Source organism: Aulostomus chinensis, chromosome 14 (assembly GCF_037954235.1).
Source record: "Aulostomus chinensis isolate RoL2024-O1b breed Wild chromosome 14, RoL_Achi_v1.0, whole genome shotgun sequence".
NCBI classification, from domain to species: domain Eukaryota; kingdom Metazoa; phylum Chordata; class Actinopteri; order Syngnathiformes; family Aulostomidae; genus Aulostomus; species Aulostomus chinensis.
The window spans coordinates 3,055,140-3,073,430 of NC_141333.1; the positions used below are offsets into that span (position 1 = coordinate 3,055,140).

The 18,291-nt window shown below is 43.5% G+C and overlaps 1 protein-coding gene across 1 annotated transcript; it reads right to left on the reverse strand.

The window, feature by feature from the left end:
- Nucleotides 1-5,521: 5,521 nt before the first annotated feature.
- rgs5a (regulator of G protein signaling 5a) lies at nucleotides 5,522-15,524 on the reverse strand. The gene is made up of 5 exons (XM_086223911.1): nucleotides 15,370-15,524; nucleotides 14,124-14,237; nucleotides 12,089-12,150; nucleotides 9,246-9,412; nucleotides 5,522-8,273 (listed from the first exon to the last, which is right to left on the reverse strand). The coding sequence occupies exons 1-5, from the start codon at nucleotides 15,411-15,413 to the stop codon at nucleotides 8,109-8,111; spliced, it is 552 nt and encodes a 183-aa protein (XP_086080037.1). The 5' UTR covers nucleotides 15,414-15,524; the 3' UTR covers nucleotides 5,522-8,108.
- Nucleotides 15,525-18,291: the final 2,767 nt, after the last annotated feature.

Genomic DNA, 18,291 nt, shown 5'->3' on the forward strand with positions numbered 1-18,291 from the left:
GTTAAAGTCATGCGTGTTCCAGTTGTGCTGCTCTGATTGGGTCCCCGTGAAGACGGCAGGTCTCAAAACCCACAGCGCATCATCTTCGTCAAGTTTTGTGTGTTTTTAATGCAAAATGATAATCTTCAACATAACTGATGGGTTTAGAGTAATGCAGTGGAGTAAAAAGTACTATATTTCCTTTACAATTTCATTGGAGTAAAAGCAAACTTCAACATTGTACTTCAGTACAGAACTTGAGTAAAAGTACTTTCCAGCGCTGAGACCATGGCACACTTCATGCTGACACCGGATAAAAGAAGCACATCTACAGCGCCGGGATTGCGTTTGTCTTTCCACGCCTGCAGCTGCAGCCGTCAGCGTCTGTACAGGCTCAGGCCGCCATGCCTGAGCGACCTTCATTCGACGTTAACCTGCTTACCGCTCCATGTTTGCTCCTGCCATCCCAACACCGGGCAGCTGCAAGGCCTGCTAATGACAACCTGACAGGAGGATCTGGTGCTTTAATGTGATCATGCATGCGAGGAGGCACGTACACATGCACAGCTACCTATCTGCTCATCACACACACACACACACACACACACACACCCCTGAGGCTGGGTGTCTGGATCTCTGGTTTCTTGTGTAGAGAGGTTCAGATAATAAACAGGGCAGGACTGAGGTGGTTTATCTTGCTGTTGGTTGTTCTTATGTTCATGCAACTTGCAACAACTGCACGAGACTTTTAGAGCAAGTTTGTGTGTGAACAGTGATAATATTGTCATTGTACATGGATGGGACATTTACATGAATCAGGCAGGTCACGTGTGTTTTAAGTGTTTTTTGGGGGGATTTGGCATTGCATTGAAAAATGAAACAAAAACAACGCATGCATGGGTGTCGTGTTCACATCATAAGTGACCAGTGGAGCTGCAGCTCGGCTTGTCCTGTCACAGGTCTCAGATACTCTCATCTAGCGGCAGAGGCGCTAACTATTTGACTGTTATCAGGTCAATAATCCCGACGGATGACAGGTGGGTTTCTTTTCCTCAGCTTTTGACGTGCACCCAACAGACCCTCTTGTTCTTTTTTACTGGTACCTGACTTCCAAAAGAGTGTTGAGTGAGTGTGCTGATTAGATAGCGAGGTGCAGCGTGGCGGGCAGCAGGTTGACGATCGGCTGATAAGGAGCAGATCTGAAGGGCAGAGTACTCGTCTGGAGAACTCTCGACGAGCAGTTTAGAGCCGAGTAGCTCAGCATTTAATGAAGTCACTGACAGCTCTGGAGTGCATTCCATATTAAAGGGAAGGGTTGAAATAAACATAAATGAGTGCGTGTTCTCGCCGTCAAACAGGAACCATCTGTCAGCATGAATACTGATGAGGTTTTTTTTTTTTTTTTTTAACTTGCTGGTTGTTGAATTTTAATGATGTCACCTTCATTCTTAAACAGATCTTCCATTTAGCGGGAGTGCAACAAGGCCCGTGCCTGTGGCAGGGTCTAGACAAGATGTCATCTGGTGGCTGTCGTCATTCTGACCACAGAAAATGTGAGTTTGTGGTTGATGGCTCAAACAAACGCCTGACTTGGGCGGGGGGCAGCCTTGTTTTACACTCTTGTAACTTCAATGCTGCATCACAGGCAGCTGGCTGTGTTTCTCCTCTCTCCCAGGAGGCTTCTTCAGCTAATTAGCGGGGAGCTGCAGGCTTTATAAACCCCTTGCAGTCGTTAGGGTCACATGAGGGTCGTTGACCCAACTGGATTCATGTGATGGGTGGACCAGGTGCATGTCCTCGCCTAATGATTGCACTGTGCTGGATTCGTTAGCAGATGCCATCGCAGCAACAGTCAGCCATCAAGGTTGAAGGTGTGAGCCCCCCCACATCACCACTGATGAAAGGAAGGCCCTGGTATCATTAACAAGAAGCCAAGTCATCCCCATCTTGCCAGCTGATAACAGGAGATGCACTGTGGCGTAGCTTAGCCACACTAACAACCCATCAGTCAACGTCACACTCGCTCTGTAGCTTCATCGCTCGGACATCTGCTGCTGCTGTCCAGCCAAAAATGTAGCGTGGACCCTGTGGCGCCCTTCATGGTTGCTCCTCATATATTAGGACTCCCTTTTGGAGGAATTTCAAATTCACTTCAACTCCAATGAGCCCTGAGGATATTGATTCAGGATAAGTTTAGCTTTAGGTCCTTTCATTTCTTATCCCTTATTTGGGGGGGGGGGGGGGGGGGGGACTGTGATAGTCTATAACAGCAGTTTGAAAAATAAAAAAAACTGTTGCGAAACAAAGAATGAATTTTTCATTCATTGAAGTCCTGTCGGGCGCGAAGACCTCACCTGCACGTGGGAGACCTGCACTCATCTTCTGATCAAAGGTTGAATCTGTAAAATGAACGACCAAGTGTACTTTTGGCTCAGACTTTTAATATTAAAGCAATACTTCCCCCCCAAAAGCGCCGCCTGCTGATGTAAACTGATTCATGGCATTTTTCCATGCCTGTGAGTGTCTAATAATCTGTCTGAATAAACTGACATTTTACAGATTACAGATAAAAAGGAAATTATGTTAACAAGTCTCACATCTGTTATTTGACCTTTTGACACTGGAGTTACTCACACAGTACGAAAGCGTTCAGCAGAACCTCAGCCTACAGCCACGAAAGGGTTGCGTCAACCTGACTGAAGAGAGAGACGCGAGCTGAAACATCCGTTGTGTCGTGACTCAAACAGATTTCCCGATGCTACCGAGCCTAAAGAGAAGTATCCTTGTGCCAACCGACAGATGTCAAAGTTTAGCTGAAACACAGACTGAGGCTGAAACGCCATCCTCCAATGTTGGACTTCAGATGTTAAAATGTAAAAAAAAAATTCATGATTTGTGGCTAGTTAGTCGCTTGACAAATGAACTTAAAATCCACACATCGGCTGTCAGCAGTATTCTTGAATTTAGGTGTTCTCGATGTTGGTCACCTGACGTTCCACATTCAAATAACACCTCGTTTATCTCATTTGAGGAAGCTTGACGGTGGTTCTGTTGATTTCCCAGTGTTTTACCCTGCATGTTCAAATTTAGACGCTACAGGCGGAGTGTCGACTGAAGCTGAAGTCCCTGTGGGGGGTCGCTGTGTGTCGCAGCAGCTTCTGATATCACCGGGAAGTGACGAACTCACATAACAACTGAACTTCTTCTTATTCAAAGACAAGAAATCCCTTTGCCACAAGGCACCTTTTTTAATGAGAAGCTACAGAAAGAATCTGCCGCCAGTGAGTTCACTGATCCTGCAGCCCGCTGGAACGAGGCTTGCGCCTACACGGAGCGCAGTCGGGTTTTATGGCCCTAACCCGTCAGTATTTAAAGACTTGATGACAGCATGTCTGTATAATCTGGGTAGACATTTCTCTCATGTTTTAGAAAAAAAAACAACAACAAATCCCACAAACTTCCATCCAGATAGAACATCAGTCGTTTCTTATCTCGAGGCTGATTGCGGTGCTCCAGGAGACAGATGTGGGAAAGGCTGCAGGTCTGCTTGTACTTTTAGGGATAATCATGTCTGCTGGCTGGCCAGGAGACATGAAATCAGTCTTTAAAACCTTGTTACGCAACGTGGTTGAAGGGGAATTCTTCCTCTGGTATTTGGAGGAAAATCAAGTCAAGTATCAGGTGACCATCCCAAATGTTAAAGGACTGTAACCCAAACTCCAAAACTAATGACATTTTTATTGTGCGTTTTATGGGAATGAACCTGTTTTTGTTGTCGGACCTTTCAGGATATTTGAAGGAAAAGGTTTCAGCTCATTATATTTGGAGAAGCGCTGCTCATTTTCCATGTCCTCGGTTGTTTCAGCCTCTAAGAAGCTGCTCTGAGGCTTCTGTGAGTCTGACAGCGTACAACACGTACAGCAGAAGCAGCAAGTTCAACTCGACAGAACATTTGTCAGGAACGTCACATACCTCCTCCGGGGCCTGAAGTCATCCGAACGTTTCCTTCTATTTCTAGGAACTGTGACAGTGTTTGTGTTGGTTGGCTGACTCTCTGCCACATCTGGATCCGTTCTGATTTCCACTCATCACATTTCCAGAGGTGTGCTCTTGCTGCTTTGTTCCTTAAGCTAATTAACTTATTATGATGAATGTAATGAAAGATGGGTTGGAGGGATGTTGATTGTTGAATATTTTCAAATTTCGGCGATTATTTTTTTCATCTTATCTCGTCTAGATCAGGTAAAAGCTACAAGGATTTACGTCTCTAGCTGGAGGTTGGGTTTTTTTTGGGGGCATTTGGATAGTGGATTGAAGCTGTGAAGGAAAACTTAGCTTGCTCCTAGCTGGAAGCGGCAAAAACAAATAACCAAACAAACGAAAAGTTACCCCAAACTGAACCGATGTATAATTTTTTTTTACTCCAGACACACAAATAGTGAGAAAGTAAAAAGATCATCCCTCAACAGGGGAGGACATCCCGGACATTGATGAGATGTCCTATCATTTGTGAGACAAAGCCTCCACTGAGTTTTACTGGCATCTGGTGTCATGGCTCTCACGGTACAAGGCGCTACTGTCCACCTTGTGTCAGAACTCTGCACGTCTAGGTCCAAATCAAGCAGAGAAGAAGAAACTGGAAAGACGCTGCAGATGGATGGAAGTAGTGGTTCTCCAGGGACCTGTGGTGCTGCACCAGGCCAGCTGAGGAGCACTTAAGTCGGGCAGAGGAGGAGGATGGATGTCCTGGTTGGGAACAGGAGCACAGAGCTCCAACCAGTCCTTTTACCGTTGTTAATTTTAATAGTACACAATTCAAGTAACCATGTGGTTGTGGAGAAAATATAAATATCAAATCAATGTTGCGCGTGAAAATCACTTCTCCTGGGAGAATGCACGTTTCTCAGCTCTTCGTCTGAAAATGACAGTTTTCATGAAACCAAGTCTGATTCAAGTGTTGCTAAAAAAGAAAGGATGAACTCTCAAGGAAAGTAAAAAATAAATAAATAAAGGCTCTGCTCTTTGCTCTGTTTTGTACAGTTTCTCCACAATCAGGCACAAAATATTCTGGACATCTTGAAAGTTTAGTGAAAATGTTCATAACCACTGGCAGCTACCGGTAAGTTTTTATATTCAAAAAAGAAACAACATGGTGGGGGAAGAGTTCATGTATTACCCAACCACGATGTCCTTTTATCCCTTCCCAGATTTAAGAACTATTCACTTTTGGTCCCATGGGACTCCAGTCCAGCAGCACTGAGCGGTGTCAGTGACCTCCATCATCGTCCCACAGAGGCCAAGCATCTCTCCCCCAACCTGGTCAAGCTGCCCGGGATTCAACCCTCCTCGAGTCTTCGGACGTCTCGAATTCTGACACAAATGGAAAATCATGTTTTTTGTCGTGTGTTTTGGACTAAAAAGAATATATGTTTTTCATTTGTTGCTGTTATTAAAAAGCATCCTTCATGAGCGTCTTTTTTATACACACACTGTAAATAATTTCCTTTAAAGAAAAACAGAGTGACAATTGGAAGTCGTATGTTTCCTCTTTTTATAACAGGAACAGGTCTCAGGGAAGAGCCCTTGCCAGCTCTCCATGCAAAGATTCACGGATTCCATTGCTGTATTTATGAATAACTTAGACACAGTCGGTGGTAAATAGCAGATATTTACAGGTCAAAATAAATACATCTTCAGGAATTGTATGCATATATATTTTTATGTTGTCAAATCCAAAACGTACATGCAAGGCTACATTGGGTTATGAACACTCAGCACTCTTAAAGCCCTTATTGTCCTTTTGTTTTTTACCTGAGGATGAAGGTTATGACATCAGACTGGCCAATCTGTGCCACAGTAAACCCTTGTCGGTTGTTGAAGGGTCCTTCTTTGACTTCATTGGCTGGATTTTCACGTTTGTTTAACAGATCAAACCAGAAATTTGTCATTGATGTAGTTTGTGGATACATTTGCAATCATGAGAACAATAGGGACTTATTAAATGCTGAATATTGAGGTTATAATATAGGTGTGTTGGTTGACATACATGCTTTTTCTTAAACACAAAAAAAGAGTAAATAGGATCACACAACGTGATTGCTACATTCAACTAATTGTATATATTTCAGACAATCATTGCACGCCAACACCCAGCTCACCCTCACCTCCGACTTCGTCTCTGCTTTGTGTAAATATCAGTTTATATGAGTGAGTTATAACTTGTGACTGGAGGTGTTAACCTGGTAAATAGCATGGAAGGTAAATATCAGTTCAAATAACCTGTCATGTTGAGCTACGGTCAACACGTTTGTTTCATATATGAGATTATTCTCGTGAACTGGTGTCAGCATTGCAGCAAACATGTAGTTTCTGTCTCATGCTCTTTTTTTTTGCCAAATTAGCCAAAGTCGGCTACATGTTTACTGACCCAGAATACACTTAAGTTATGGCACGTGAGAAACCTTTCCTCTCTGTATAAAAAGAAACACTGCTCAGTTCTCTTCTTACTCTGAGATTCCCTCCTACTTGATTTTCCCATCTTAGCAACTTGCAGTTTGGTGGCAGCCGAGGAGCTTGACCACCGAGCCAACGAGCCAGCACTGTTCTCAAGGAGGCCTCTCACAGGATGCTGACTTACTATATTTGTGTATGTGTGAGTATGAGAGTTTGGTGGAGACAAAGAAGAGTGAGTCAGTGCTTGTAAGAGGCCTGACGATACCTCCTTTTTTTTTTTTCCTCTTTTCTTTTAAACCTACTTGGGCTTAGCGGGAAATGATTCAGTACTCCGTTAAAATGTCAAATCTGAATATTCTTTGGAAGTTGCTTCTTGTTATTTACTGTGGGGAAAACGTGGTGTAGGTCACAACGTTTCTGGGATATTCAAAGGCAAAAATAACTTTTTCTCGGGGAAACCACAACGTCAGTCTGTTGCCTGACTTTGTTTGGTCCGCATCAAGGGAGGGATCATGATTATGTTCGCCAACATGTCCAGGTAATTTTTGTGGTCACGTCGATCAAAAATGCTTTTCATAGTTTATCTTTATCTTGGGAAATTCAGATAAATTTTTCCATACGACCCCTCATAGAAGCTGCCCTTGCGAATAAAAAATTTTAAAAAAAGAATCGGCATCAAAGTGCTGTAATAACTAAGGCTGTCTGTGGTATCGCCAAAAGATTCGAAACGTGAGCTCGTCCGGCCGACTTGGACTGCTTTTCCCGAACAAGTGGAAGAAAGACGAATAACCTTCTTGTGGCCCTGTGGTGTCCATCTCCTGTCACCAGCGGAGAATGTGCTGGAACATGCACAAACTATGTAGCTGAGTTCATCAAACTTGGTGCGGAACTCATTCAAATTTAACCCAAACGTGTTAAAACGCGGCATAAAAATTACACTTTGCAAGTTGCGCTCTTCACTACAGCGGTTGAAAAACAAGCAAAGTCGGGTGTGTAGACAGCGATGAAGTTACAACGGCACTTCGGCACAGAGGTGGGGCCCAGTGCGGTTCCTCTGTGTTTCATGATCGGTTCATCTGTTCATTGAGGGGTAAATGCCAACAGACGGCTTTCGTATGTTGGTTCCTGTACCTCTGCTGGTGGAGAACCTCATAGGCCCTTTTCACCGCAGGGCTGTCTAACCAGCACAGGTGCTCACATTAGCAACAGCTCTGTTCCACTAATTGTCCATATTATTGAGGGCGCCATACCAGAGCCCTGGGTCCGGCTCAACGAAATAGAAAGCGGCCGTCGCTAATGTTTTCATTCCACCTGTTTTTCCTTCTTTGACAAATCAAATTGTCTGCTATGAAAAGGGGCTACAGGCAAGAATTTGGCTTTTCAATTAATTCCGGGCAGCAGAAGTACAGGTGTGTGTGTGTGTGTGTGTGTTGGGTGGAGAGGTGGTTGGTAATCTCATTAATTGTATTTTGAAAACTAATTTTTCTTGCCGTAATGATTTCATGTTTTGTCAAATAAACTGATTCTCGAGCTGCATCTTACACACACACACAAACAGTGGTTTATTAGGAACATTTTTTAAAATTCTTTCTTGCTGCTGATTTTCTAATATTTTAACCAATATTTTGCTGTTAGAAAGGTTTCCACCCCTCCACTCCAGCACTGCAAACTCCTGCTTAGTTGACCAGGAGCTCCTGATACTGCTCAGATCTCAGGAAACGTCCAAAGGAGTCCTTCTCCATCAGGGCGAAGATCCTCTTTTGGGCCAGGTCAAAGGTCACAGGAGAGAGGTCCACCAAATTCCTCAGGGTCACATCCTTGGTGACGTGGTCAATGTTGACCTGTGGCGGAGGAAGACGGCATATAAAAAAAGAGGAGGAAGAAGGTGAGGACGTAGTGATTTGTGGAAAAGAAAACCTTTTGTAATCATATTGGAAACATGAATTGCATCAAGTCCTGTTTGCCAGAGGCGCCGTCCAGAGAGTGACCTCACCATCACAATCACAGCAGGAACTGCTCGGGAAGCTGGGATTTCTTTCTCACTTTTTCCTCGTTGGTCTTTCCCAACAACGAGGAACGGGTTCTGTGCACGAACCTTATCTTGAACCGTTCCGAGCGTTCTCACCCAAAATTGATAAGTTCCCAACTTCCGAATCCTTTTTTTTACTGAAACACTGTTTGCTCTTGTCGACCGTGGTGGCGTCTCACCCGCCCGTCCTGCCCTCTCTCCCTCCTTGCCCTCTCACAGCACAGTGACATGTGAGTGATGAGCATGCGCTGTATCACCAACATGCGAGCCAATGAAAACTACATTTTCAGTTGTTCTGGTCTCATATGTCTGGTCTGTATACGGGCGCCTGAATTACATCGTCGTTGTTGTTTTATATTTATATTTATAATTTTATTCTCTGCCCCGGGTGGGACGGGTGAGGCTTCTGTTACCGTCGGAGATGCAGTGGTTCGGCTCTAAACAGGTGAGAACGTAAGCCGGTTCTTTCCATCTTGAGCGTCAGCCTCCATTTGCGTGTCCGTGTAGTATCAAGTTCACCAGGTGAACGTGACTGGTTGAAACCCCACAGTCAAAGTCTGAATACTTCCAAAGTCGTCAAGTCCAGATATGAAGGTGGAACGATGAAAAAAATAACACCTGAGTATTCAGTGATGAGCATTAATATCAAAGCTCTGCGTAAACTGAACACGCTGTGTGAGCGTCACGACTTCCAGCCACACTTGAGGAACTTCACTACTTGTACGACTACTTGTACATTGTATGTGGTGTTTGATAAGAAAGGGAAGTAGCCGGGGTGCCTGACCTCTCTCGGCCCCTCAAACTGGATGAAGTCCTCATAGATCTTTTTGGCCTTGGCAGCCATCTTCACGGTGCTCTTGATCTTCTTGAACTCCTCGCAGGCCATCCAGAACTCGATGTTCTCATCACTGAACTCAGACTGCAGGAAGCTACGGAAAGCAGCTTGACCATCTGACGGAGACAAACACAGATGGTAAACAGATACATTATTAGATGAGCACTAAAGTGTTCAGACATTTCTACATGTTGTTTCAGGTTTTGAAAAGTCCCCTGAGAAATATTTCTCTTCAAGTAATTGTGGCTTTCTATTTTCAGGCCTTTTAACATTAACCTTAAAGGTTAAATGAAAAGTTATCTAACAGTTTCGCATTTAAAAATATAAAATTTTGGGCCCTCTAGGAAGGTCACATGAGAAAATCCGAACTGCGACAGCCAAGAAAAGTAAAACAACATGTAACTTCCTGCTCAACCACAATATGTTTTTTTTTTTTTTTTTTACTTTGTTCATAACTCCTTTGGTAACAAAGATGCAAAATATTGATGCGTGGGTTTCAGAGGTGGAGCTGCTTTCAGCCATGGAAGGAAAGATCATTGTTTGCTTTTAACTGACTGCTCAAACATAAAAGATTCCTTAGAATGTCAATTCTTCAACTCTTCCTGAAGATGGGCTTACCAACAATCAGCCTGCCGGAATGCAAAATGGAGGTGTGTACACAATAGCAACTCTATCTGGATCAATGCGAAGGCTCGGTGGTTATCCTAAAACGAGGCAAGATAAAACAACAGTCCATTTCAGGGAGGACCATTGTAATTAAACACAATGCCTGCTAAAGGTCCCATTGTGTCAGCCAGCATGTGCTGGAGATGATAAGCTCTCAGTTTGGGCCGCCGGCTTTTATCTGAAATCTAAAGGGCTGCTTTGGTTTTAAATAGCACCGAGCTGCAATCAGGCCGCAGAGTGCTGCAGCACAAGGACGCACAAAGAGAACACTCGTGACAAGATGTCTATCAGTGCAGCAGCTGACAGCAGAAATTACAGCTTCTTGTTTCGATGATTGCTCCTCGTCAGGTGAATGACACGAAGTGCTCGAAAAGTCAGAAATTCCTTAAAGGAATCAAGAACATTTGCAGGAAAAAAAACAATACAAAAAAACAAAAGCAAATGGAAAAAAGCAACAAATAAAGAATCAAGAAATTAATGTGATTTTACTGGTTGATTATTAGTGGACAAAATGTGGTAACTAATTGCATAAACTGAGGAACTTATGATAAATTGAACAAAAAAACAACAACCAACCAAAGGACAGGATTTCTTGATGAATAATTAGACGATAACCTTGAGATTATCATACATATTTCAGGAATAATAACAAATGAGGCTTCAACTTCCTTGAATTATTCATCAAGTGTAGCTTTTGAGGGTGAGATGAGTTGATGCTGGATCTGGTGGTTAAACATCCCCCCTGCACGCGTCTCAAACTAAAGCTGAAGAGAGCCGCTTCACCGCTGCTGCTTAGTGAGCATCAACTCACAGCTGAGTTATGATTAAACAACGGCAGCGGCTGCATGATTGTCTGCACCATGTTTGAGCCGGTGCTCATACATTATGTATCGACTACTGCATAATACAACATTGTGCATTTTTGAAACTTTACAGCCGAGCGCGAAGTGTAAGTCTACATCTGAAAAGTAATAACTCTTGATGGATCCTGGGGGGATTAATAAGAAAGAAGCCATCCAGAATAATGTTAATGTACAACACAGCCTGGATAAATAATCACAGCCCGGCAGTTTGCACCAACCATCTCATAAATCACTGCTGGTGGATTCATTTCAGCTTTTCCCTGGAGATGTTGCCATAACACACACAACCTCCATGGGCTGATACAAATGCAGACACACACACACACGCACACACACACGCTCATGCAGGCATGCAAACACAGGAGGAACATGTATCAGGCTGTCAGACTGTGCCGGAGGAGCCACAGTCAACGGTCCTTTGCCACCCACCAAGAAAATGTTTTATTACGACTGCGTCGTTGGTGACTGCACGCCGGACCGCTCCGACACGCAGAGGCAACATCAATGATGAATTAGCAGGAGAGTTTACTGGTGCTGCTGGACACCATTGACCATCCGAGTTAATCGGCACTCCCCTCTCTGCTCTCGCTCCTGCTTGGAGACCTGGATTCACTCTCAGTAGCTACATTTTCTCCATCAGCCAGTTCTCTTGATGTGTCCTTAATACCTTCAACTTATGATTGCATCACTGTTTTGCCTCATTACTTCAACATTCATCAGCCTGAGTGTACACACCGACTGTGATCATTTTGATCCTAATTTGATATTTACTGAAAGTGCAAACAAGCCTAGCAAAGCTGTTGTCAGGGAGCCACCCTTGGAGATAAGCCAGTGCACCACTCGCTCTGCCTCTTACAGTTCACTTTAACTGCATTTTACTGCTAAGACGTTCTGCAAAGCACTGCATAGATGGTATGTTTACTTCAGAGAGGGAATATAGCTTCCACCTCCGCAGAGGAGGTATTTCATGTGACATAATGAAGTTCTTGGAGTTGAGAGACTTTTGAGAAAAGTTTGCAGTTCCATAAGAATAAATTTCCCTTGCTCTCTCTTTCACTCTCTCTTTTTTAACATGTTCTCTTGAGTTCCTTGATAGTGGTTGAATAAGTCACTGGATGTATGAAACGCAGTGCCACCGTTAGTGTCATCATGGGCTCTGAACAAAAACCACTGGAAGTTAATTGATGAAGAGCACAGCGGATGCACAATGTGAGGTGCGCCTGTGCGCCAGCGAGGACGGGAAGGATTAAGAAGTTGACCTACAGCCGTTGTTCAGAACGCGATCCAGACTCTCGCGCCATTGAGCAGCTTCCTCAGGTGAAGGCCTGCAAACAAAACACATCACGTCAGCAGACAAATCTCAGCCAAGCAGCTTCAAGCAACTGAATACTGATCTTTTTCTTTTTTGCGCAACAGAATGTTGCATTAGCCACTCGTTCATCAGGGTATTCAGTGCACATTTCAAAGTGTTGCGTTCACACTGATTAAAATACAGTAATGTTCAACAAGAAAAACAAGTTTGTAACATGGGACTCTTTACTTTGGCTCTTATGTAATACGCCACGGTCTCTTCTACCATGTCTTTCTACTGCAAATACGTCGCGTCTTGCTTCTGCTGCCAGATTTCAGTCTGGAAAACATCAGCTGATGATTGATTCCATCTGGTCCTGCACATGTCATTTCAAAGTAGCTCCCCCTAGTGTGAGAGGAAGAGGGACGATGACCTCACATGACATTCACTTCACCTGTGAGAGACAGTTGGACTTCTCTCTCGGTATGAAGTAGGCCGTTATCGTCCAATCAGCCACATCTATCAGGGGGTCGGAGAGGTTCAGGAGGCTGTTTGACCCATTCAGGAGGATTTCTCTCTCACAGCAGCAGGAGGATGTTTTTGAGAAGGTTTGATGATGTGTCAGTGTAACGGCGAAGGTGTGACTTAAATCGTCACAGTTTGGAAAACTTGGGTTCAACTTTGTGTCCTTACAGTTACGAAACTCACTCCCACAGTGGTCGTGACAACAAAAACAGTCTTCACTGCCTCAGGATGAGAAGTCTCTGGATTGTTTGAGCCATCCACTCGCTCGCTCCTCTCAGAAATGACTTGCTCTTTATAAATGTCTCAATCGAATCTCATAGAAACGCGTGATAGGACATGACCCCTCAACATCGCTCTCTGGTTGTGGCATGACGTCTGTTACAGTTACCAAATGTCAGCAACATCCCGCTAACGGAGCTGATAAAAGCAGAGAGATTCCTGGTTCAGCGACGTCACGCCGTGGGCAACAATGTGTAAAAGGATTTGTTTTTCATCGATCAGTGACAAAACCTTCTTGAAATGAAATTCTTGTAAAATTACATTTTGTTTTGGTACAATTAAGTTTGGTTGTCCCTGATGAAGTTTTTTTAGAGTGTTGATCGCAGTACATTGGGTAATTTTGCGTAGTTTCTGCGGTGCCCCCCCCCCCCCCCCCAACGCATCACAACGCCATGGTGATGTAAAGAATTTGTGGCCTGCTAATTTAGCTTCTGAGAAACTTGCACTGGTTATACAACTTGCATTGGTGAAAATGACTTGGGGCATTAGAGTGCAAATGCTAATGACAGGTAGGAGACAGACAGGAAGCTTGTATCTGATACATGTTGCCTCCACAACTGTGTGACCAGGTAAATTGGATGTTAGTTTCCAGGTGCATTTTCCGTATTCGTCCATGATGACCCGCTAATTTAAATTCCTCTGTACTGACGGGTGTGGTGTTTTCACGTATGTGTGTTGGTGTGCTGGCTTTGCTTTTATCCAATCAGGAGTCCAAGGACTCAATGTTATTAATTTCGGAGAACATTGAAATGTGAGCACTTGTGTAACTGACCAGTCAGAACAGAACAACAACACCGTGAATGGAACAATCACACTGGGACAAACACCAAATCCTGTTTGAAGTCTTGTTGTGATTGTGACTGAGGAAAACCTGAGAACACGGAAAGCTTTGTTATGTAAGCGAGTGGTGCAGAGTTCCATCTCCTCGCTCGCAGCTCAGCGTTCTCCAGGTACGAGCTCCTGACCAATAAAAGCTCTCCAGACACTCGACAGAATCAGCGTCACAGGACGTTTCATGTGCTTTGATCACCAGGCTGCGTGCCTGCTCGCTGGTCTGCTCAGCCAGTTGACCACTAATGAATATCTGCTCAACACACGCGCGCGCGAACACACACACACACACACACACACACACACACACACACACACACACACACACACACACACACACACACACACACTCGTGAACATGGAAGTACTCACTTCTGCAGCTTCTCCGGCTTCTTCTCAGTCTTCTCTGGGTACGGGATGATGAGGTCGATGGCATTTTCTGGCTTCTGCAGTAAAACTCCCAATTTTGACTTGATCTCTTTGGCCCTGGAGGACACGGAGCAGAGGAGTGAGACAGTGTCTCATGGGACCCTTTTACCTCTCATGCATGAAAGCAACATGTTCCTCATCATGTTATCACCCTCCCTCCAACATACTTCTGGTCTGGGATACACGTGCCACTGAAATACACTGAAGTATCTTCAGAATTGTGTTGGCTGGCAAGGTACAGAGCCCTGGATGTATTTTTTTTTGTTTCTTTTTGGGGGAGAGAGAAACAATAGCATTTTGAAGCTGTAAGATATAACTTGTTATAAAAAAAACATACATGCATGTATAAAAAAGCTAAACTGAGGGAGAAAGACATAACTTGTTCCCTCAAAAACAGTTTCTCTCTGGGCAATCATTCAATAAAGAAAGAATGTTGATAAAACAGTTTTTTTTTTTAAGTAAATTCCATCGCAGATAAATCCCTCAAAAACACACGATAAATCTGTACCTCCTACTTTTCCAACTACCATAACTACGAGTACTTTGTCCTTTAAATTGATTGACTGTCTTACAGGTATGAAGTTTGTAAAGTTGCTTCCAGACACTTACAAAATTTTTGCACTTCTATATTCTGTTTGGGTGATGGAAAACCCTTAATCAGTATCATTTATTCAAGCATGTTTTTTTTTTTATTATTAATTAAAATATTTCTTCAAATAGTCCTTCAAATCCCTTTGGTAGTACTGAGGGTCTCTACTACATTTCAAGCGGCTCTGCTGGGTAGTAGACCCTCTGAACCAAGAATGAGGAGATTAACAAAATTTACAAGTGAGCATAAATGTGCTGGTTTGGCTCTTCTGCGTGTTTCTAAAAGATTTCCCAGAAATGGTGTCATGTCGTTGACCCGCGGGGAACTCCAGACTTCAACCAGCCCCTGGGATAACTTCTAAATCAATGAGCTCACAGAAATGTGGATTGATCCGTTCTGTCCCTTCTAAATTAGTCTTGAATACATGAAGAAATACACAGAAATGATTGGAGGACGTAAAGGGTTGATAACTTTGACTCTGCAATTTGCCAAAACGCAAACAGCTGATTTGGGAATGACACCAACATGAGTTCACAGTTCATTTATGTTTCAGTCTATTTCTACGCAATGTCATGGAAGGACAAGTAAAGCTGGTCTCACCTCTCCAGGCAGGTCTGGGGTAAAGCGGCTAATCCTTTGCACATATTTTTAGAGGTTTCACTTGCAGGATGTTTTATTCAGTCTTTATTTTAGTCCCGTGTGAGTCCCAGGGTCCTTCCTGCTTTCTGACACTGGCTTTCAGCACTTGGGAGTTTTATACAGCCATTCTTTGGGCTGTGGGCCAACGTCTAAGCCAATCAGACTGGAATGTTTACAGCACGGGCAGCTGAGGAGCTGGGTGGAGGACGGACAAGGTCTCATGCGTGAAGTGCTGTTTGCCTTGAGGTTTCAGTCCGGAGCGGGAACCGGTCGGCAGCACAGATGAGGGAAGCAGGACGATCATGAATTGTTGAAATGTTTGATGTGATCGATCCTCTGTGCGGCAGCAGCATCCCTCCACCGTGGCTTCTTGCCTTAACGAGTTTTGACATTTCACGTCTTCACGCTGCCGTCTTTGATTTATCACATAATTTCTTGTTCCAGGAGCCACACAGGCTGCTGATTGTTATTATTGCTGCTGAATATCATCTTTTAAGACCAGTGTAGTTCATGAAGCAGAGCACTTACACGGCCCTAGATTAGATTTAACTTTGGAGGTGGCCAAATTCTACATTCTAGGGCATAGATAAATAATTATACCAGCATCAACATGATACTGTATTTTAAAGGTTTCGCTCTTCTTTCTTTTAACAAAGTTTCCTCTTTTTTTTTTAAAGTTTTAACAGACTTGCATCCACCAGCTGATGTTCCACCTGCATCTCGTTCTCTGCTGCAGGGCAACAGATTTATCTCAACAATTTCTTTCTGCATGGGCTCCAATCCCCCACCCCCCCCCCCCCACTCTCCTAGTAAGCTCCATAATACCACGAAGATTTGTCTCCCAACGTCAGTGTTGTGTTTTTAAGATCGTATGCAGTCATTTCTTCTCTTAACAGGGTGTGTGGTATCATTACTTTTGCCAAGAAGTTAATTATATTTCTGGCCAAGGACGTAAATGGCCCGTCAGCAGGATTACATGAAAGCAGTTAGGCTGAATCAGACCAAATTTGGAGGAGGGTCGTCGAGCCGGCCAAGGGAGAACTCATTTTGAGCATGATGTGTTTAACAAAGAGAAAAATAGGATTTTATTTCTGTAGGTTTGGCTGAGTTTGCCTGGGTAGAGGCTTGTGCTCCAAGTTTCCTCCGAATTTCTCTCTGGTTATGTCTTAGACTTTTGTCTCATCCGTCTGGATGACATTCTCCCGCATTAAGCTCTTCCAACTGCTTCCATTTCTGCCTTTTCTTCAATAATGGAGTCATGGAGTCGGTGGAGTGCTGTGAGGACCAGCAACCCAGTCACGTACTCTGGAGCCTTCGTCTTCATTTCCCTCTGCGCAGCCAGTTACTCATCTCTGCCTTCAACCTCCGACCTGGACAATAGGTTTACTAATGGGGGAAAAAAAAGTGTTTATTGTTCTGTCGGCTCCTTTGATATGGCAGTTCATCAAGTGAGCGAGAAAATCAGGGTGCAGTTTTTTTTCTCTTCCTTTGTCTCTTCTTATGTGACAAGCGTTGCTTGGCAGTGAGGATTGATAACAGCCATTATGCAACCGAGTCAAAACAATGATTAAAGTGATTAAAGTCCGTGGATAGCACAACTGTTATCAGCTGTAGACGTATTAGTCCAGCAGTTTTGAAGTATCTGTTACTCAAATCTATTCAGCTTGGTATGAGAAAGACATTGTACCAACTTAATTAAGGTCTGACTACATTAATCTTTGGATGTATGCAACAAGATGCCTGGGGTCAAGAAGTGGGCTATTTTGATGAGGTTATCATATCCTATACAGAAATTTAAGAGCAAGATTAAGGAAGACTGCTTTTAGCAACCTCCTCACAACTGTCTTCATACTTTTCTTATCATCTAACTAAAAATTTCATCAAAGAAGGAATTGAGATTCTTAAGACAAAAAAAATGCTCATCATGTCTTCTTAACTGAGAAGCGGTCAATTTTTGGCTCGTACAGACTGAGTGAGGGTGAATCTTTATCAGTTTCAGCAAGGTTACGCCTGCCGTGAATCAACAGAAATGTCTTCAAAAGGTACACCTTGTTTCATATGGCGTCATGTAATGCGATGACCACTCCTCTGCTGGCCTGTAGAAACACCTGTGAATTAGCCCAGGCTGATTTTGTCACCTAGACTAGAGGAATATCTGTGTGGAGCCCTTCACATTTTGCTGCAGAGCAATAGCCTGTCAGGGCAATCCTGGCCTGTTAGCTGTGCTTTGATAGCACACTGTCTTCTAGAAACCGATGGCTAATGTAACCTCTTCTTTTTGAAGTACGCCGGGTGAACACCAGACCAAAAATAAATGTAACAAGGCGCTTCGCAAGTGACCACAAAGGTTTCCTTTGAGAATGAACGGAGCTCCGATATGAACGGACACACGGACTCCAGACGTTTGTGTGAAACCACGGAGCTGCAAACTCACCATCGTGACTCCAAAGTCTGATTTAAGCTTGGGGACGTCTTTTTATGATTGTTGCACTGTTTTTAAAATCTTCTCATCTTAATTCTTACTTATCAAGCTCACTGAAACTAGCATTAGCCCCCTATCACATAGATTGTTTTTGTTGATCAGCAAATGCCAGATAAAATGTTCAATTTCACCAGAACAGATAGCTTTCATGTAGGAAAAGATATTCTGACTAAATACATGACTGTGATTTGTTCACTGGTGACTTGATTTATGCTGCAAAGAAGGATACAGAACATTGAGAGTAAACAATCATTTCCAAGAGCCTTTGAGGAACCCCTTGAGATGATGCAGGAGCCAGAATGTCTTTGGAAAAATTTAATTTGAAAAAATAAACTCACTTTGTTCCAGATACAGTAACTTCCAGTCTGCTGAAGAGGCGATATTAGCTTCTCAAACAGAGC